The 23217-nt window shown below is 37.4% G+C and overlaps 1 protein-coding gene across 15 annotated transcripts in view; it reads right to left on the bottom strand.

Moving 5' to 3' along the window:
• Rdl (Resistant to dieldrin) overlaps window positions 1-23217 on the bottom strand; it is a 401707-nt gene that overhangs the window by 125431 nt on the left and 253059 nt on the right. For all 15 annotated transcript variants that reach the window (XM_067089770.1, XM_067089643.1, XM_067089664.1 and 12 more), the window contains one exon: window positions 20789-20877. In XM_067089770.1, coding sequence (XP_066945871.1) covers window positions 20789-20818 — 30 coding nt within the window. In that variant the 5' untranslated portion in view covers window positions 20819-20877. The remainder of the gene's footprint in view (window positions 1-20788; window positions 20878-23217) is intronic.

Below are 23217 nucleotides of genomic sequence, written 5' to 3'. Positions count from 1 at the left end.
ACTCTTGTCGCATACATATCTTTCTCCATTCTTGCTACATGACCAAACCATCTCAAAACACCGATCCACCGCTTCATAAGGATGTCAATTAGCCTGTTATGGTTTTAGAACGCCTTGTCAGTTTTTGGCGATAAAAGTGTCCTCTCTTTTGTTCCCTTATCCATTACCATTGTTTTCACACTGTTTTGCAGAAAATAATGTCTTTTTTTAGGTCACACTCATTTCAGTGGAGAAAGTCCTCCTTCTCTCCTCTTCCGGAAAGCTGTCGACATCAGTCATCCTTTTTTCTTTTTTATCGTTTCTTTTACGTGCAATCTTTCGCTCCCTGCCGTAGTCATTATGTTAACAGATCATTTTAGAAATATAATTTGAGAAATTCTACGTGTTTGGCTATGGTCTCAAGCCACCTCATTTATATCTAGTTATCTGCTGGGCAACGTAATTGCAACAGCAAGGACTCTCTCTCTCTCTCTCTCTCTCTCTCTCTCTCTCTCTCTCTCTCTCTCTCTCTCTGTCAAGGACAAATCTCTGCTTTTAATGTTGAAGCTGAAGACCTGGTGTGTTGTCACAGTACTTCTTACTACACTTCTTATTCTTGACGATAACTTCAATATTTACTTGACATATTCTTTATATATTTCACGCAAACCTCATCATCATTTCTTCTCTTAAATGTAAAAGATGAAAGTTTTTATTCCCTTTATTACTCATGTAATTTGTTTTAGACCTGCACCTTAAGACTGAAAAAATATCAAGAATCGCAAAAAAAAAAAAAAAAACGAGAAACAAAGAAATACAAATCTTAATCTCGTATTTTCTGGGTCCCAAGCGAAAAAAGACTACGTTGTAGATTCGTTTTAAACATTTAGGATTCCCTTCCTTAACGTATAACATTCTATTCTTTGCTCAGCAGAGAAAAGACAAACAAGGGACTTCGTTTTTCTCTTAAGCAATAAAAAAAATCCGATAAGTGAAATGGGACGCCCTTAGAATAGTTCGTTTCCTCACTGAATTGATACATTTTATAATCTAAAGTGGTAACTGATTTTTAGCAATCAAACTAATCTGATTTTCATCCAAAACTGAAGAATTTAAACATACGTAATTAACAGTGAGAGCAGTCTTGTGAGATTACTACTAAGAAAACAGAATTATTATGATTTTTTGGAAGGGGGTGTGGTTGGGGGGAGATTGTCCAGAGGTAGACTCCATGAATTCCAATCCAGTTATATTCTCATTGCAGAAGAGAGGCAAATTCTGATTGCAGTCTACCAAGAAGAAGAAGAAAAAAAAGAAGAAGAAGAAGAAGACAGGGGAGGAGAATCTGCTTCATACGGCTTATGAGATCTGGTTCTCTTGTGGCCGAATGAGGAAGAAGACTATAATTCTCTGTACAACTGATCTCATTTCTACCCTGATTGTAATCCCTTCGCGCTCCTTCCAATTGCTCGTCTCATCTGCCCTCATAGTCAGCTCTTTTCCTTTGTTTCTATTCCTTTTTATTTTAACTTTTGAAAACGTCAAACAGAATTCAGAATCGAATAAAATGATAAGGACTATAGTAAATGATAAAGCACTGCAGTATATAAAGGTTTTAGTGTATTCATAGTTGATTAGAAAATACACTTGTTAATTAAGAAATTTGCATCTTAATTACAGTTTATTTTGTCTTATAAAATGAAAATTGCTCAACACTGATTTCCTTTTCGAAATCTGGACTCTCTCTTTCTCCCTCCCTCCTCTCTCTCTCTCTCTCTCTCTCTCTCTCTCTCTCTCTCTCTCTCTCTGCAAAGAATAATACCCCATTAGGGGATATATTCTGTTTACCCTAGAGACTAAAAGGAACTGGTTTGCCGATATCAACGTTTGTAAACCTTATAAATTCAATGTCGATTGAAAGTCAGTTTCCCTAAATAACAAAATATAACCCGGCCATCAGAGCTTACTCAGATGACTGCGATCCTTAATGTGTTCAATATTTCATTTTTGATGTGGTGCCATTATCAAGAATTAGTGAACAAGAGATATTGGTAATGTGATCGCCAGTATTAACATCTATGCAATACGTTTTTCACAATAAAGATGAGAAAATGTCAGCGAAAAATGAATTAGACATGTGAACTTTCGTATGTGTGTATATGTATGCACATATGTATGTATATAAATATAATACATATATATATACATATATATACATATATATATATATATATTATATATATATATATATATATATATATATATATATATATATATATATATATATATTATATTTGAGCAACTCACACACACACACACACATATATATATATATATATATATATATATATATATATATATATATATATATATATATATATATAATATATATAATATATATTATATGTATGTATGTATATATGCATAAATATAAATAGATATATAATTACCAATTTATAAATATATTTAAAATACGAATAAACGGGAAGTTACGTGACATTATTAATGTGTAATAATATAGTTCGCTGTAATTGTTCAGTCGTTCCCTTCAATAAATGGCCAAGAAAGAACATTTGAAAATTAATCTTCTCTTTAACGATCATCCATGGAAGACTTAGTCCATGATTGGGAAGGCAATTCCCATTTCACATCTTGAAGATCAAGGAGAAGAGTCCACAGCCTGAGGGTGATCGTGAATAAGGGAAATAACTGCCGGTGGTTTCATCGGAATAAAATGCGTTTCCTTACCTTCGCCATCAATCATTCACTGACGAGCTTTAATGTTTCCTTTGTTCAATTTGGCGTCTGGAGGACTTGCGATGTAATTACATTTCGTCGAGAAATCTTTGATAAGTCTTTTGACGGCGTCTGCGCTGCTGCAGATGTAGCACAGGAAATGCAGGGGAGGTAAAAAACATCAGGAAAGCGAAAGGAGATGGAATGATGGAAGTAACACTCGGTTCTGTAGCCTCTGTCTGTCGTTCTCAAAATGTTATCGACAGTTGAGCCACAATTTCCTTTTCGCGCAAAAAACATAGCAGAGGATTTGGATGGATGAAAGAAACAGGCTCTTAACGCCATGAGAGAGAGAGAGAGAGAGAGAGAGAGAGAGAGAGAGAGAGAGAGAGAGAGATTTTCCGCTCAAGAGTAGCAGTCTATGTTAGTATCTTACCTATATACAGTATGGTTCTTTCTTTTGCAAGCAATGACTGACTGTTTTCCTGGCTACGCGTTTAATGACTTTGTTGTCCCGACCCGAGTCCAGCTGATGACGAGATTGCAATATCAGTTGAGCGTTAAATCGCAGTCAAACCTCGACTTCATTTCCTGTCGTTTGCTTGACGTAAAAATCCATAATTGACATTTATTTACTTCCGCAGTCAGTGTGGAATGTAATGTTATTACTGTACTCTTATTTTCTTTTTGTTCTTTATAAAAAAAATGAATCGAGAATTTACAGAAGTATTTCTATCATAAAAATTTCCACCGATTCCTGGGATGCTTTTCCCTTAGACTAAATATCCGTGAAAGGAAATAGTGCGGAGTTCTCAGAACAGCTTCGGCTTTTGTGAAATGCTCTCGATGGTTTCTATGGTTCGGCACAACTTGGAATAAACCATTTTGAGCGAAATGTTTTCATCGGAATTTTTCGTTTTTTTTTTTAAAGTGTTTTTGCTTTTATTTCCGATGACCTCGTGGACCTGCGTTGGAATGAATGAACTTCATCCTGATCTTCGATCACTTTCTTCTTTGTAGCGTTTAATTTCAAAGGATGTACGAAGAGATGCATCTTATAGATAAAAAAAAGATAGTTTTGTTTTAAGATTTATATTTTCCCAGTCCTTGAGCAATATCGTATGCCCCATCACCGATTTTGTTCATAGCAAAGTGTGAACAGGAAGGGACGAATCTGTTTATCAGCTCTTTCACATTCTATGGGAGCTTGCAGCCGAGCATTATAAAGATTTCCTCAAGAGTATCGTTATCATTGTTCATCTTTTTACGACAAGTTTTCCCTTTGCTGGATTAGACAAGTGATGATACTCTCTACCGTCTTCGGTCTCGTTCATTTTCGGACTGATTTTCCATCTAGTCCAGGCCTCCATTTACGCCCCTTCCTCAGTGCCCCTCTGAGCCTTCGAATCAGCTTTCACCACACTACTTCCTTATCTAAGACTTCTATGATTGACTGCTCATCTTCTCTCCTCATCACTCATCACATGATTCATCTCATTTGTGAAATATAGTTTTCCTGAAGAGATCCAGCAGTGAACCTCAGTATCTTGTTGAGCTTCTTTAGAATCTCCTCAACGTGGACTACAGAATATGTCCATATGTTAGATTTTTCTGCTGCCTACTGATAGAACGTTTTTACTTGCCTGTATAAAGCCCCCTCTCTCTCTCTCTCTCTCTCTCTTTTCCATTTCATCCTGGTGGGTGCTAATTTTTTCCTCACTTACCAGCATGTGCAAGCTGAACAATGAAGAGACTCGGGTAACATAAATGTTCTACCTTGTACATGGCTTCCCTTCAACCACAACATGGTCCTTCTTCTGACTCCTCTCCCCACCACGGCTCTTCTCACACATCTATGGGTTTATAAACATCTTGCAACATTTCATTTTACAGTCCTGAGCGCATCATGTGACGATTTTTACCTTGACACACGGTAAAATTACAATTACTACAGACTTTCATCGTATGATTAAGTATTGTTATCTGTATACGTTTCATAATTCGGTGCGGCACTTTTTCGACGCACATTGTCATAATCTTATTCCCATTCCAATTCTTCCAGTTATGTTTCCATTGTGGTCAGCTCTCCTACGAAGGGTTCGCCAGCTGATTTTCCACAGCTTAGAGCTTTCCCAACCTCTTCAGATGGCACATTCTGCACTATGCCATAGGTCATGTCAATACCCTCTGGTTCTCATGCACTGTTTTTCATTCTATAAATATTCAGAGTACCGCATCTGCCTTTCTACAGCGTCTTTCTTCTCATCAGTAATGTTTCCACTGGTATCTTTCTTATATAGTGGCGCTTTTACATATATTTGATCTTTCCTCACCCATTTCACTATTCCAAATATTTTACTTCGTTCCTTATACTGCACTGAGGTTCTGATTTTGCTCCTCTTTGCTCTTGACATCCACCTCTGTCCTCTCGCCTATTTTCCCTCCATCCCTCCCAAAGCTGTTTCTTGTCTGTCCATCATCAGAGCCCGAAGGCCCTTCCTTGTCTTCTCTTCGATTTCCTCTTCTACATTTTGATGCACCATGTCTCTCTCTCTCTTGATATTCCTTCCCAGACGTCAAACAACAGACTTCTGCTGCTGCCTTCTGTATACCTTCTTTCAGTGGTTTCAAGTCTTCCATTTTCCTTTCTCACACGTTTGCTAAGACTTTCTTTATACTCTTTTAACTTTTTATTTCTCCGTCTCAAGCCTTTGTATTTTTGACAGTCTATTCAGCCCTGAGCATTGTGGAATATAACTGAGCAAACATTCTTGCTTGCCATCTATACTTATCATCTGTGTTTTGCGTTACCACTCAAGAGCATTTCAGTTCAATATTCACAGCTGAATATTTCCTTGCGAACATCGAGACACTGTGGCATTCTCTCACTATTTCTCGTTCTCCGGTTGCTCTCTTTTTCACCAGCGCTGGACTCGATAAGTATAGTGAGTTATGCTCCTCATGACGGCTTCTAACAAAAAGTAGGGATGGGAAGAGTGAAAACTCCGTTACACTTCAGCGATACTGAAAATTCAATCTTAGCAAAAACATTTCACTCGCGTGGTGCAACTACAGCTGAGTTCGGAAACGTGGTGATCGTTGAAATGCGAGTGTAACGCTCATTACAAAAGGAATTTTGAACGGCCATAACACTTCTTGAACAGAAAGGGAGAGACAGCGATCAAGTGGGAAATTATTTTATTGATTGCGATGCTCTTCCAAAATTCACGAGCGATTCAGGGAGACAGACAAGCAGATTTCGGAAAGTCATGTGCAAGGATGTGTCAGTGTTGCTGACAGCTTCTCAGCGCCGGTTTCCCCTTCGAGCTTTATTCAGTTTTTCAATTATATATCCATCTATTTCCTCTTTATTTCCTTATTCATCATACCATTGCACTGGACATCCCAAGCACTTGCCTGAGTGTCTATATTCAGGCTTCCCTTGCCACATCATATCTTAGGTAACTTTTTTTATCGAGTCATTTTCTGTATTTTCAAGCAAATAAACAAAGTTTCTTTTCTATAAAAATGCAACTATATAAGAGTAAGAGCATTTTTTTTACATAAACATACTTCTATACGCATTAACATAAAAGTATATTTATACTTTTTATTTTTACGAAACTTAAACATTCAAAAACACAAACATTTATAGGCACAACCATGTGTAAAGGATCACACATCCGTACATCAACGGGATACGCAAAAACAACATATTACTTACATTTTAAATTTATCTAGCCATAAAGTTTCAGCTCACACTTCCATTCTACATCCCAAAATCAACGAAGGGAAGGAAGCCTGTTATAAATGTTTTTGTCAATGTTTTTCTCGAGCTTTGTATTTGCATATTGGAAGGCGCGTTACACCAGACAGTCTCATACGAGTCTTTCTGAGCCGGTCTCCAGAATTACATGAAAAACCAAGAGAAAATTATGAGATGGCGAAGGTGGGGCGGGGGCGGGGTTACCAAGTCACTCGGTCATCAGGCCACCTTAAAGAGAATTTAATTACAACTGCCTGGACACTATTTCGCTCTTTCTACGGACGCCACCGTTAAAGGAAGAAAGAAAGTCTTGAGAAAGAGAGAGAGAGAGAGAGAGAGAGCGAAAAATTATTAAAGCGAGGAAATAACTGGAGAAAATACGCTATATTTCTTGGTGATCTGAATCGAGGGAAAAACTAAAACCTCACTTATATAATAATAGTAAGTCATATGTGTACCAAGTTTGGTTGAAATGGCTCCATGCATTTCAGAGTTATGCCGGAACATACACATATATACACACACACACATGCATACATCCATTTTTAAATATTAGATTTAAAAATTCTTACATTTCTCACTTTTACAAGTCAAGCAATCTTTTTGCCATCTTCTTCAGAATAATTCATATATATATATATATATATATATATATATATATATATATATATATATATATATATATACATATATACATACATAACAAGCATATATACATACATAACAAGCATATGTCTACATTATACATACATATATATATATACATATATATATATATAATATATATATATATATATATATATATATATATATATATATATATATATATATATATATATATATATAAAATATATATATATATACACATATACATATATGAAGAACGTATATGTGTTAAAATGTCTAAATAGAAAAAATAATCAACTTCATGCGCAAAAGATATTTCAGTCGGGAAGTAAACAGACGAACACAATCGTAGGAAATACTCGAGATGTTTAGATCGATTTCTGTTTTCGCTAATAGTCTGTATTTAAGGTGGGCGAAATTTTTACTGCTATCATTACTTACACTTGCAGTTACATTTTCCCGGGGAAAAAGGTGATTTTCCCTAGTTCTCCTTTTCCTTTTTCTTTTTGCCCGAAACATTTTTGGAGGCGTCGGCAAACTCGCTCCAGGGAAAACGTACCTCAAAGGATCGAGTTGCATTTTACAAATGAAATTCCTACGCTGCGTCTCCCACTTTTTATTCTCTCTTTTCTTGCTTCTTATTTTTTCCTTCTTTCTCGACTCTGTCGTAAAATCAGTTAGATGATGCTTTAACGAATGGGGAGGGGAACTCAAAATCCACTCAAGTATATTCCCGAAAACCTTGCTGAAGATACTGATGAAAATGATGCACAGCTGGACCACCAGTTCTTTTCCTAACGCTGTAGAGACCTATGGCTTGACAATGGTTCTTACTGCCCTTATCTACTGTAGCAGATTTGATGAATAGACGGGAAAAATAAAACGAAAGATCCCCTCTTGAAAGACGGAAGATAAGGGAAGAGTTCTAAAGCCAGGGGTAGAAGAGAACAAATAATATTTTATTGTTATATAAATGTCCATGAAAAACTGTGAGTAGGTCAACAGCCGCGGAATCAGCATCTGAAGATGAGTTCTTATTGAAGTAATATTAATCAAAGTGACTAAAGTTGTGAATTCTTGTACTGGACTCTGATAGTAACCAAGAGCTGTGACTAAAAACTTTGTAAATAAATTCCCTTTTCAAACACTGATTTGCAAAGCACTTGAGATCACAATGAAGTGCAATAGCTTTTGTCCCGGGTTTTTATATGATTTTGTTTACTGTTTATTGTATGTGTATATGTGTGTGTGTGAAAGAGAGAGAGAGAGAGAGAGAGAGAGAGAGAGAGAGAGAGAGAGAGAGAGAGAGAGAGAGATTACTCCTCAAGATAAACAACAGGGGACTGCGGCACGAACTCTTATATTTATGTTAAATAACTGGCCACTCGATACAAGGCGAAACCGTTCAAGTACCTTATCACGGGGGGTCTGACGCCCAGCAGTTGACGGGGACAAAAGCTGGGTAAGAAACGAGAGAAGATCGCCATCATTTTCCTCCAGTGGAGAATTCCATTGCTTGCTTGCTCGACTGGGTTAGTGACATGCAAAACGCTTCATGGAGTCGTGGCATTCCCACTGTCACGCAAGCGGACGAGGCCAGCAAACACCACTGCTTTGGTGGGAAGATTTTTTGGCGTTGGATATATCGATCTCGCAACTGACTGCAAGCAATATAACAATGACTACTGGTCACCACTAAGTCAAATTCCCTATCGACTCTATGTGATGATATTCCTGCCTGCCATAAGCACGTCCAATGCCCACTTCTAGAGTTATTAAATGTCACCAGCAAAAGTTTTTCTCGCGTAAAAACAATATGCACGCACCCTCTACGTATAAACATTCGCTGACCCCCATATGCCTGCATCTACTTGTATGCATATCCAAAACTATACATACATATATACAGTATGTATATATATGTATATATATGCATACACACATTAATATATATATATATATATATATATATATATATATATATATATATATATATATATATATATATATATATATAAATAAATGACCAATTCATTTCTTCACAGTAGTGCCTAATTTATATTGCCATAACCTCTCAGCTTCATAAACTGCGCATACGCCCTAAGAGAGGCTTCATTATCAGCATGGCGACTGGCCTTCACCCATGAAATCCCTCATTCAGCTGCGTCTTCCCGTCCTCTCGAAGTTTTTGCACAAGGGATCGCTTTGGTTCCTTTACTGCTACAACTCCGTCTGCCTTCTGCTTCCTGTCATAAGATCTAAAACACAAGCAGCGTATTTTCACTCTAACCTGAATAAGCAGACAGGATCCATGCGTCCCGAAAGCTGCATCATTAATTATAAAGTCATAAATTGCACGATGGCTCCCGCAAATCACGAAACTCTTGTTACAGATGAGTAGACCGTAAAAATGGAATTCTAAGATGTCAGCTCACCCCTGCAACGTCTTCATTATGGAACAGAAAAAAGTCCTTTCAGGAGAAATAACTGCACTCAAAAAAAAAAAAAAAAAAATATTGCTGGAGATCATGACTGAAAAACGTAAGAAGTTCTCGCAACAGCTGAAGTGAGGCGAAGGGATTCATGGTAATCTAAAAATGATTTCCTCATTGTGGAAGTGTAGCGAAATACAAGGTCGCTTCACTCTTGTATTTGAATGACATCAACGCCACTGTATGCGACAGGGATTTTTTTAATGGCATATAGAAAGATATGGCACTCCACACACATATACACACATGTATAAGTACATTTGTATGTATGCATGTACATATATATATGTATGATACTTACAAGCCTGTACATTTACTCAAGTGTCTCTCCGTTGTTTCCGCCCTTCCTTTTTTTTTTTTTGTCTGGATACGCTGATGTGACGGGTAACCAAATGTCTCTATAAATGTCAGTCGTGATGGAGACTTGCAAACATACGTGGAAAGATAATATGGACCTTCCCAGGAAGGACGCGGAAGGCCAACTTCTTGACGTAAGAGAGATGGATGTGAAGGAAGTTTTTGGCTATCTTGAGGCTATTTTCATCTCACCCTCATGTAATTATTAATACAGACTGTACTGTCCCACAGGAAGTGTCGTCTGAAAGATGTTTTAGCAAATGCAGCATTATTCGGATGGAGTTGAAGCTAAATCTAAAATTATTTGGCAGGGGCAAAATGTGTCCTTCGTAATATAATTAGAAAATGACCCTCTTGATTAGCGGGGGAATTATCCTGTTAAGGCTAACACGCATTTATAAAGAAGGCTTAACAGAGTATTAAAAACTTTTCTGTTAGGTTAAACGGAGCCCAAATTGCGTGTACATAAAAAGGATGAAATGGTGATGCTATAGCCTACTGAGTCTTGCAAAATCAAGTGTATGGTTATCCACTTTTCCAAAATACGTCGTTGTCGATAGCTGTATTTCCTAACCGGGCAAGAGAGGCCACTCCTAATCCATTTGAATGTTCTTCGCAAAGGAAAGGACGCGGCCGAGAGCGAAGCCACTCCAACCAGCACCACAGCTCTAGGAATATTTGTGTGGTCATTTTCATTATAATCACAGTTCGCTCAACCGTAAAACCCGATAACCGGACTCGGCAGTGGACCCTCCTCCCTGTACTCTGGTCCGGAGACGGACGCAAATGCCAATCGCGTCGCCGGGACCCGAGACCGCCTTGTCGTGGGCGCACATAAAAGAAACTTTGGTTTCTCTATTTGTAAACTTCCCCACTTCCCTCCCCAGATAAAACTTCCTACGCGGCTCTCTGTATGGCCCCCCTGAGTGAGTGGTTACTGAGGGGAAATTGGCCGTGGTGAAAGTTAAATTATGTCGATAAAAGAAGTAAGTGCCGGAGGGGAATGCCACAATGCTCACGAGGATACGTGAAGTCAGCAGGATATCATGATAATGGAACACTGTTGTTGGTCGAAACAAAAGGTGGCTGAATCCCGGCACGAAATGACACGGGAAAGAGATACGGAAATCTCCTACTGAAATGAAAAGCCTAAAACCAAGGATCATAAGATGCATTCGGCAACAAAAAAGGGCATCGCTTTCTATGTGAAAAGAAGGAAAAATATCTTATATGTTTTAAAACAAAACGGGCCATCGCTTTCTATTTGAAAAGAAGGAAAAATATCTTGTACTATTTAAAACAAAATAGGGCATCGCTTTCTATAAGAAAAGAAGGAAAAATATCATACTATTTAGAACAAAACAGGGCATCGCTTTCTATAAGAAAAGAAGGAAAAATACCTTGTACTATTTAAAAGTGAGAGAAGACTTATTAACTTTATTCTAACGAGAAACAAATAGTATATAATGAGGATGACTGTACATAAACTGTATACGTATTCGCCCCCATATGCATGTGATGAGACAAACAGAGAGAGAAGTTAAAAAATCTTGAGAAACGAAAGGGAGGGGAGAAAATGACTGAGATAAATGCAAGACGCTATCGGAGGTGAAGGAGATGTATAGAAAGACTTGGTGTTTTGAAGCATAAATAATCATAGAGAAGAATGAATAAAGGGAGCGAAGAAAAAAAGGATATCTCAAGATAAAAAATTCACGGTAAATAAAAGCAGACAAATAGTTAATATTTTTTCCACTTTCCGATTTCACTCGTTTAGATTTTTGACTTGTGATGGAGATTTTGCACCGTTATGATTTACGTTATATAAAATATGTTAATACATACCATCATCCCAACATGGAGAGGAAAGGAAAATGGGTAAAGAATTTGTCCCTCTTATCACGTTACTAGTTTCCTGAGAACTGGGGGCTGTTTCTGTCTTGAAGAAGCGGGCGGACAGGATCGGAAAAGGATCGGAGGTTGAGGTCCATCTCATGAAGACCTTCATTACGGAGTTCCAGGGGCTACCTGAAGGGCTCAGCTGGAACCCCGACCTCAAGCACGTTTTCAAATGATATGAGCGACTTGTTCCCAACTTACATAAGACAGAAGAATCGGAAAGGTTTTCTTGAGGAGTGCACACCAGGGCGGGTGACATCCAAAATGTGCGGCCGTCAGCCCGTAACTTAAAACGAGATTCCTTTATGTACAAACTATCCAAATAGTTTACAGATTCACTGTTTAAGCTCCTTTTTGTTCATTTGGGCATAGTGCTTGCAAGTAATAAATCATATTTTAAAAATAACAGCATTCATCAAAGTTTCGCGCATTCAGCAAAAGCCATGAGGGTGGCACCTGGTCCCCTCTCCCCACACTCCTTAATAAATATCCACAACAACTGCACATTCAGTTAGCCGAATTAATATAATCTTTGAGTGAATACACCCTGAATAAAGATACACCATGAACTTTCCTATCCTTCACTCTTAATATTATTGCTATTCCTTTCTCTGTACATCACGTCCATTTTCTTTCCAGCATTGTTTTTCATTCTATTCACTTTCTCAGTTTGTCAGAACAAGCTGCGATTATGATGTGGATAGAACAGAAGCAGAAGCTGAGAGGCAGCGACAACAGCACAGTCACCGAGAGAGAGAGAGAGAGAGAGAGAGAGAGAGAGAGAGAGAGAGAGAGGAGGGGGCAGGAGCGAGGCGAAGACTGGAGGACTTTATCTGAGGTTGGTTCGGCATCCTTCTGCGTGTGACACTCGTGGGAGGCCATTTGCATACAAGCTCCTTCTAAATACGGTGTAATTCGTCGAAGGAATGTACTCTACTCTTGTGCGACCTTGTCATTTCTTTCTCCGTAGGCTTCATTTTTCAGTATTTATTCATTCTTTAATGAGTTTTTCAGTAGACGTGTTTTATCTTTTTGTCTTCCTTAGGTTTTTGAACACCCTTGCTGCTTATCAACAGATAACCTCTGGCACATTTTGAGTTATCTGCTTATGACAGAATGAGATGAGGCATCTAAATGGACAACAATAACAATAATATAATTATAATAATAATCAAATTATTAAGAGGCAGGGCGAACACAGAAGGAAAATAATGTAAATGGAGGAACATATTAATTAAAGAAAATCAATGTTAAAGGAGCCAAAGACACGTTTAGTTGGTACCGGAATGAACTCAAACGGAATAAGAGCATTTCTAGTTGTAAGTGTCAGTACTGAATTCATAAACTATCAAGTACACCTTGCTTTTGTTACTATAATGATAAACCTAGTTATACAACATGTACGAAACGTTCAGTCAAAATACCGATTAAATCACAAGGCCTTAAACTGTGACTTGCTCACGCACTGATATGAAATGGACAACTTTCCTTTGCCTTTGTAGGTACATGCTACATGCAAAATAAATAGTCATCTTCTTGAGGCGTCCCGGGGAAAAAGGTGATTTTAGGTTATACACATTTTTTTCAGTATGACAGCCAAGCATAATATACATACAGGGTTCACATGGCCAGGTCTCGTGATATATGCAAATGAGTTGATTTTTCCACAAGTCTGAATAAAATCACAATGATAGCCTCGAATCCTATACATTTTCTAGTCGCTAGGCCAAATGAACATGGTCACTGCAGCCTATATTGCATGCGAATTGGACATTGATTTAACAGATTTTACTTGTCAGCACATCTAGATAATACACGCAAAGTATTTCCATTATTCGTTATGGTAAAGGAAGTCTTTTTTGTTTTACAGCACATTCAGTATGACCGCCATGTCATGTGACCTACCCAATAGAAATAAAAAAAACCCATAAATATTAGGTATCAGGTGTTATATATATGAAATTTCATCACATTTCGTCCTGGTGCAAAATCAGTCAGCAGAATAATAATAATAATAATAATAATAATAATAATAATAATAATAATAATAATAATAATAATAATAATAATAATAATAATAATAATAAAAGTGTGAACGAAAACAATATGGCACCCAAAGCCGTAATAATATTAAAAAACCCTTAATTTCCAAATGTTATAGATTTTTTTAGTTATTTCCGCTGGAATCAGTTTTGTAATAAATTTAGTATTTCTTCCTGAATGGAATTCATTTACACATATTTATGATTTCCAGATCCAAATAAGAGTCACTGGGCATTAAATCTAGAACCTCCCAAACCCCGGCCCCAACCCCTGTTGAAAGACAGTGTTCCAAAAATGTGAAATAGAGCCTATGAGCAGTTAAAGGTCACTAACATAAGAAAAGATATACAGTTAATATTTCTTCTAAATTGTTTGGAAGGCAAAAAGGAGCACCATTAATAGCTATAGGTTTGAAGTCCGTTTCATAATTCTTCCTAATGCTCCCGTTGGGTTTTGTTTCTTTGACTGCGGAGCTTGAAACTGCTACGCCAAGTTGAGCAGAAACTATTCAGTTACAAGAAAATATAAAAATAATGAAAATGCATTTCTTAGCCAGTGTAAATGTTGGAAGAAGAAATACAAAATACTTAATAGTGTTAAATAAGAAAGCAGAAGTAAAAAAAATTGTTTGACTGAGCACTGCACGCACTTTTCATACAAAAAACGCACACACACACACATATATATATATACATACATACATACATACATACATATATATATATATATATATATATATATATATATATATATATATATATATATATATATATATATATATATATATATATATATATATATATATATATATATATATATATGTATGAAACACAATTCATATGACCAAAGACGTGATTATAAATTCACAGTAGCACAGGTCCAAACACACACACACAAAAACACACTTCTCTTTATACATTCATACAGTTGTACCTAGTTCGCCAATAAAATTAATGTATGAATTATTCTAGGAAATTCTGATAACTAAAATAACTAACTCCACTGCTGAGTAAACTGCAGTAAAAAGTAAGGTAAAACCACGACAGAAAGAACATTATTCTCTTTAATGGATGTCTAAAGACTGTGAAAACATATTCACTTAAGATTTTTAGCAGGCCACTACAGGCATTTCCTTCCCCACTGATATTCATATAATTGTGTTATCCTACACTACAAACTTTCTTCACTGCAACTTTGCAAAGAGAGCATTACAGGTCAATTGCAAATGTTGAAGTAGCCGTGAATAGACGTCGAATGCAAACTAAATTGTTAAAGTTAACAGAATTATCTTTCTTGGCCACACCATGATTTTTCTTTCATTCCTGCAAGGTAAAGTGACCAGAAGAACTGCACAACTTGACGCAACGTCATCCGCAAGCAATTAGAGGCACTCATGTCATTCGAGATTCCCAGAAGTTACATTTTCCATAACAAGAAAAATGTTTTGCCCGAAATGTCAAAAATCCGCGATACCCATTTTTCTTGGCTTCCCGAACGAATGAATAAAACTCCTTAATGCGAGGTTATGCCCTCAAAATAAACTAGGAATGATGTGCGTCCATTGATTACAGACAGTACTTAGAAATGGTTCTTCTGCTGATGCCGAGGACGATGAAAAATGGAAAGCCGTTGCATATATACTCGTTAGCGAAAGTTCGCGGAGGAGATTCAATGATATTTAACGATGTCTTGGCGCGTTACGAAATATTGAAAGCTGATGAAAAATAGCGGGCGCTCAGTCATCCTTATGGTCATTTCTGATTGTTGAACGCGTATGTAGCAAACGACCGACGAGAGAGAGAGAGAGAGAGAGAGAGAGAGAGAGAGAGAGAGAGAGAGAGAGAGAGAGAGTTGATCTTAGTAGAGGGTGTGGACCTACAGACTGGTCGTATGAACAAGAGTTTATGTCTATGATGTCATAAGGCCAGCTTAATCTAACAAAGAAGTTTGTGAGAAAAAGAAACACTTTTGGGATGTGTTTGTGTTTGACACAACTATGTAAATAATTTCTTGGTATTTCTTCCGTCAACGTACGTCCGTGAAGAGGCTCTCAAAAAAAAAAAAAAAAAAAAAAAAAAATGAGGGAAAGACAACAGATAGAAACGCAGACCGCTTCCAATACCTTGGTCGAAACCACTAACAAAAGAAGTATGGCTTTCCATTTATGTCTCTCAGATCCTTTGGAGAGATTCCACGCTCTCTCTCTCTCTCTCTCTCTCTCCCGCCCTCTCTCTCTATCTCTCTCCATCGCTATTTTATCTTGGCTGTCGTCGTTAAATAGGCTTTGAGACATTGTGTGACTTTTACGTTTATCTCGTGTTTCGTCTCCTTTTTTTAGTAGATCTGCCGATAAACAACAAAATAGCGTGTCGAGATTGATTAAAAGATTAGTGAAACAACGAGGATGGTATTCAATATGTATGTACCTTGGGCGAGATGAAGTACATGCACACATACATACATACATATATAGTATATATATATATATAGTATATATATATATATATATATATATATATATATATATATATTATATATATGAACAGATATTCCTATATATATACACACAAACACATACACATATTTATAAATATAATAAAAAATTTTCCTTCATTTTTATATATTTACATACTGATTAAATTTTACACTCATTTTATAAAAATATTTCTCGCATTATTTTCAGTTATTACATCAACAATATATATATATATATATATATATATATATATATATATATATATATATATATATATATATATATATATATATATATATATATATATATATGTATATATATGTATATATATATATATATATATATATATATATGTGTATAAAATATAATATACAATAATGTAAGGGATATATTTACAAAAAGAATGTAAAACTGAATGCATATGTAAATATACAAAGAGGAAGGAGAAAACTTTTTCCTGACCAGGAGAGGAAGGCATTTCCCCGTGTCACAGAGCCTGGCAGCAAGGGCAGTAACTCGGGCCACTTCGAGTGGCACTTGCTAGTCAGAGGAGAAGGCTGGTGGTGAGAGGGGCTGTCCAGGAATAGGAGGGAGCTTAGATAGGACACAATTCTCAGTACACGCAAAAACACATCAACAAGAAAAAGGCGGAAAGAAGATGATACGCCAGCTTTCTATTTTCACTCTTTGTAAAAAAATCTTTTCCTTCCAAACTCGACTCCGGGTACACACGGCCCATTCTATTGACTTTGGTGGGAGCCATTTTCCTCGGCTCCTAACTTGGCTTCGGTCCCTTCATCCTTTGGAAAACCGAAAGCTACAAAATGAAAACGGGCAGGTGGTGGAAGGGGAGCTTTCGGTATTTTCTAGCTGTCCACTACACGTCATGTCAATAGAGACCACTCCCTCTCTTGCATGTCACACAAAGTGCCCCGCCCATGCCAGCTCAAACCGACCCTTCATTGCCTTTTTCTTCCTGTTCCTCCAAACGTTCTGAGTGAGGTGTACTGCGTCTGCCACATCTCATTCTTTTCTTCCCGGTGTTCAGCCACGGTCTCTTCTATTTTGTCTTATTTTTTTTTTTTTAAGAGAATGAGCGAGCGAGAGAGAGAGCGTTAGAACGAAACTCGAGGCCATTTTTAGTTATTCTTCTCCCGGGGACACCAGTGTTAGAGTTTTCAGTGTTTTCCTTCACGGGCGAAAGAAATAAATTCTTGATAAGTTTTGACGCTACCTATCTTTCCGGCCTCTGCATCTTTTTTCTCTCCCGTTTCTTTATTTCCTTTACTTATGAAGGAGAGAGGCAAACGTCGCCGTAAGCAAAAATATCTGGGAATAACTCACAGGCTTTGGCTCTTCTTTGTCCTCCTCTGTCAACCGGTCAGGTCTTGGTTCTCCTAACGATCGTGATAAGATCTCGCTTCTACTAATAGCGGTTATTTTTCTAAACGAAGTATTACCAGACGTTCAAAAGAAAATCTTTTCTTGTTAAGCCTTGAAGTCCTAACTCGCCTCTATTCTGTCACCACATAAAAATAAACGTTTAAAAATACTTCGGGAATTCTGAAATATTTTGGAATATGCAAAAAATCTGGAAACTTTCATCTTGTACAGAGTTGATATTGAAAATCAAATAAAAGTGACTCATAAAAAATCATCTCAAGGCCATTTCACATTCTCTAAGATTTCAAGATAAAGTTTTGGTATTTAGAGTTCCTTTACAGTAATTTCTTCTTCTTTAAGGGGATCCCGAGGCAGTTTCTTATTCTTTGTAGATATTTCGTATATTTCTCAGAATATTTCGACAGGATTTCTTGATGTTCAAGAAAATTTCGAGGTCATATTTTGTTCTGACGACTTTTTACAGGCTATTTCTTTTACTTAAGGATGACTACTTATAAATTTATTCCTTAACATGATTTCGACGGGAAAGTTAACAAGACAACGCAAACACTATGATATTCTTTTGAACTCTCGTAATGACAATATTTTAGCATAAACCAAGGCCTAACCCTCTGTTAGCCATGGAATACTTAGAAACCAGATGCTGGAGACTGAACTGTCTTTGGCACCAAAGCTGGACGGTTAAGTCTATTCTTCCTTAAACTGGTTTAGTTTCCATTTGACTGGAGTGCCGAATATTATGCCGAATGTGGTATAAAAGGTCACACCTCACAAATCTTCGCAAAAAATTTCGCTTCCATTCTACTACTCCTTATCACTGATTAAGGATACCAAAGATCAAAGTAATTTCAGGAAAAGGTACTGCTGTTTTCATGTGAATCATCGTGGAACAGTTGGCACATTAAAAATACTATTTTCATTCTTTATTTGCGTAAGATTTACTTTTAAGAAAAGAAAAACGTCCTATATCTAGCCACCAATTTCACATCTTTTGATCATTAATAATAAATTTAATTTATCCTTTATCATTGTGAAATGAAGGAATCATGTTAACAAATGGTGAAGTGAAAAATACATTACGTCCGTTTTGATGATGTGAATGATATCTGATATGATGGAAATGCTCACGGGAACACACAGGAATTATTTGAGTTTGACAGAATTGCGCTGTCGGTCATGTAAATGATAGTGATAACGACGTACAAAATACAATGATATGAACACCATAGCGATGATGACATGGCTGAAACAAGTGACGATGCTGATGATGATGATGATGATAATGGCGAAATGGAAGATGCACCAGTGGTGATCAGTTAGCCGGCAGATGATTAAAAATGACATCAATAAAATATCAGATGGCAATGAGGCTACATTAAGGTCGATGAGATGTTACCTATGGGAAACAATGATGACTCTACGAGGAGCAGAGGGTGAAAAAGTGTCGGGAAGGATGATGGACAATGCAACAGAAGAAGACAGAAGCCGAAGATGGCTATCAGGGCGTTCTATATCATCATCTTGGTGAAGAGAGAAAAGAAAAGCGCTTACAGGAAATCAGGCCAATAGGAGAAGTCTCTTACTTTTTTGGACAAGTATTTCTTTTTACCTTTTTTTGTGGAGGAAGAACAATGTTTACAAATCTCTCACTTGTTATTATCAACTCTCAATAGGAGTAACAGTGGTGGGAGGGAAACTTTCAAGCATCCTCGAGAAAAGTTCGGTATAGATGACTGACGTCTCCTATTGGCTCGAAAAAAAAAAAAATCAGATCTACGACAGTGCGCCACGAGTAGGGTGATTACTCTCATTACGGGCTGACTTGCAGAGCACAGAGAAGAAATGACCAGGTCTCTTTATTGAAGCAATGAATGATAAATTGTTTGGTCTGTGAAACAAAAATTGCTGAATCTTATAAATTTTTTTTTACATCTTTTCTATACCTATTTGGGTAAAATTAATATTTTCCTATGAAAGTGAGATTCACTTTATTTGGAATGATCATATCCCAAGTGCGATTACTTTTTTAAATATATCCATATTTGACCAAAACAAAAAGTTGAGCATTATGAGTTACGGTTTTCATGTTAACAATGGCATTATTTTTATTTCCAAGAAATTATGATGTGTTCAGAAAACCACATCCCTTCATTTCTTCTCTTACATAACGCAATAATTCTCCAAAGCAAAGGACTTCACCCTACTCGCGTTCCACTGTTATCGTTGGCCTACGGAAGAAAACAACAACAACATCAACAACATAGGAAATTACAATAACAGAGAAACAATAACACTAGTAGTCATCATCTATCGTATCATGAATACAATTCCGTAGCACTGTTAGGTAGCCATCTTGATGCAGGGCTTATAATACTGTACATAAAAGATGAACATCAGTTAAACACTTGATTAGAGAAAAGAGTCGTGTGCCACCCTCGGACCAACATGATCCATCGTCACCATTAATCTCGCGCATCCGCAAGTTCATTCTGGATGGATCATGTTGGCGGAGCGAGGGCTGGGAAAGCACGACACCGTTGTTTATAGTCTGGAACGAAGGAAACGGCGATAGGACGTGGAAGGACTAATGAGGGAAGAGATTAGCTGGGAAGAAGTGTGAATGTTCACACCTTGCTGCTATCATCTTTTATTCAGTATCGTGTATAAGCAAAAATGTAAAAGGAACGGCAGATGAAAAAGCAAAGACATTTGAAAGTCATCATCGAGGAAAAATTCTGACATGTATCGTTTCTCGCTCCGGGGGGAAATAAAATTTCATTTCTGTCGTCCAAGATCAAAAAGGAGATAAATACAGAAAACTACGTTTTTCTTGACAATTCTTTCACGAAAAAGGAATCTGTCCTTTACCTTTACTTCAAAGCATATGTATTCTCTTATTATGGACATATGAAGATCGTTTTAATCATCTGCATTTACTAATTCAGAAGTGAGAAGGTGAATTGTCGTTCTCGTATGTTACAAAGAAGAGAAATGATTCGGCCAACTTACCTCCATAATTGGGTCTGATTCTCTTGTCATACCCTGTTTGTAGGGAATCCAAGATGGCGGAAATGTTTACATTATCCTTCTTCATGTTACTGGAAAGAGAAAAGAAAATTGTTTGATTAGGTCCTGTTTTATTTCTCCCTGAGATTACACACACACACACACACACACACACACACACAAACACACAAGCGATTACGGATCAAAACAAATACGTACAGGCACTTACGCAAACATAAAAGGGACGCATTCAACCATTATGAGAGCAAAGATAAAAGGGGCAATATGTTAGTTCCGTTCTTTTTCATTACACTCTCTTTACTTCTCTCTCTCTCTCTCTCTTTTCCCTGACTTCGCTCTCTGAGAGAGAGAGAGAGAGAGAGAATGTAAAAGCTTTCTAAGTCATTCGAAAAGAGCGAGAGAATAATTCTGAAAAAGGGAAAGAGAGAAGGAAGATGATTTATCAGGATGGCGACATTACAATTTCATTTTATTCTGGAGAGAGCGCCGAGAACGGGGTCGCCAATATGTTAGACTTTCCCTGGCTTGGCGTCTATTTTATGTACATCCTTGAACTCCCACTGTATGCTTCTGACCTCAAACTTACGAAGGCGCATTAAATGGATTTCCTAACGAGGATGTTTTACTCTACAGCCGGAATTTCAGTCTCGTTTCATCAGTTGACTTTTAGAAAAAGTATCATAGGGTCCGATGGTACTACAGATAATTTCGCCAGGAAATATTAGATAAGTATTTAAAAAGCAGTCTTACAACCATACATCAATCAAAACAGCGGTAAAAATACACGCTTATTATGACACCAATAAAAATGTTCCACATGGGTCATTTTTTCCTGTATCTCCATTTAAATAAAAGCCAATGGCCTCCGCGCTCTTCTTCCTATATTTGCCTAACAAGAAGCAAAGGGAGTGCGACAATTTCTTCTTCAAATACACGGAATTAGAAAATTCTCAGGTCAAAGCGAGGGACGCGCCAGAAAATACAGACTTTTCCCTCTTTTCTTGTGCACTACAAAACGCTAGCAAGAAAATGACTCCATCAAGAGCAGCACCTAGTATAAAACTCCAGTGTTTGCCGGACGTTTTGCCGGCCCAGAAAAGGCGGCACTGCCGCTTTGTTTTGCAGGAGTCCGTGTTAGTCTTGCACTGGCTGTGCTTGCCTCTTTTCATACAGGGCACAGAGAGGCCGGATTGATGGGTAGCTGAGCAGGCTGATGACGCTACGTTCAGCAGATATCGCCAGATCAACAAAATACTTCTGACCATCTTTTACTGGAACAAGGATGATGTCTCCGAAACTTTGATTCTGGGTTAACGACAGTTTCTTTCAACCGAAGAGTATTTCTTCTAACTCCCTCACACCATTCTTTTCTTGAGATTTTTTTTTAACTTTCATAGAAAGGAAACTATTCTATCTTTTCTATATTGTTATTTTTCCTTCTGGCTTGGGCGTCTTCCGAATGATTGGGATTCCTACCGACGTCGACTGAACATCAGTCAAGCCTTTGAATGCGGGTTCAGGCGGTCAGGTGTTACAGCCATTGTCAGCAATTCTCGCAAGAGATTGGTAGTGAGGGGAAAGGAGGAGACAACCTCCTTGGGAGGAGACGTGGGTTTTAGAGGGGTATGGGGGGGGAGGGGGGGAGAGAAGGGCATGGTTGCTGAAGGAGGAGAGACAAAGATGGGGAAAGGGATTATGGAGGAAGTTTGGGTGGAGGGCGGGATCCTTCTTGGCCGCTGGAGGAAGGCTGGAGGGGCCGAGCACGGCTGGGCTTTTTTGTGATGCTCATCCAGGAGCCGGAAGGAACACTAATGCTTACAAATTGGCAACCTTTTCCTCCGGGCAAACACTACCGCATACTCTCTTGCCTAGATTGGTTACAAGTACAGACAGACACACACACACGCACACGCACACATACACGAAATCTTTTGCGCTCTTTCGCGTTGGTTAAGGTTTTTTATGTTGTACATCAAGTAGTTTGCGTTCAGCAAAAAAATTACGCGAACTAAAGCTTAAACAGTTGGATTTCGAGTTAGCTGGAACCTTTGAGCTTACCAGAACGGACATTAAGAATTAGAAGAGATTTAAAGAACGATTCCTAAAGATCTGGTCATTCGAACCGCATGTTAATTCATGGTTTTTTTTTGTAATTATAATCAACGCGAAAGCAATTTTATCTTTCTTTTTCATTAGCATCTTAATAGGAAGCTTTCTAAGAGTAAAACTGAAGAACAATAAAATTTAAAGGTCCTTTACATACTGAGGAAATGTTTTAGATTAACCTGGTAATACTGTACTAAAAACAATATAAAAACACAAGTATAAGGGTTGTTATAATTAATGTTATCATTACAGCTAACAACAATTAGGATTTTAATGTTAACAAATAAGTAATGATTTATAAACAT

The sequence above is a fragment of the Macrobrachium rosenbergii genome, chromosome 4 (assembly GCF_040412425.1).
Source record: "Macrobrachium rosenbergii isolate ZJJX-2024 chromosome 4, ASM4041242v1, whole genome shotgun sequence".
NCBI classification, from domain to species: domain Eukaryota; kingdom Metazoa; phylum Arthropoda; class Malacostraca; order Decapoda; family Palaemonidae; genus Macrobrachium; species Macrobrachium rosenbergii.
Note: the sequence above shows the minus strand (reverse complement) of the source record. Positions and strands in the feature narration are given on the sequence as shown.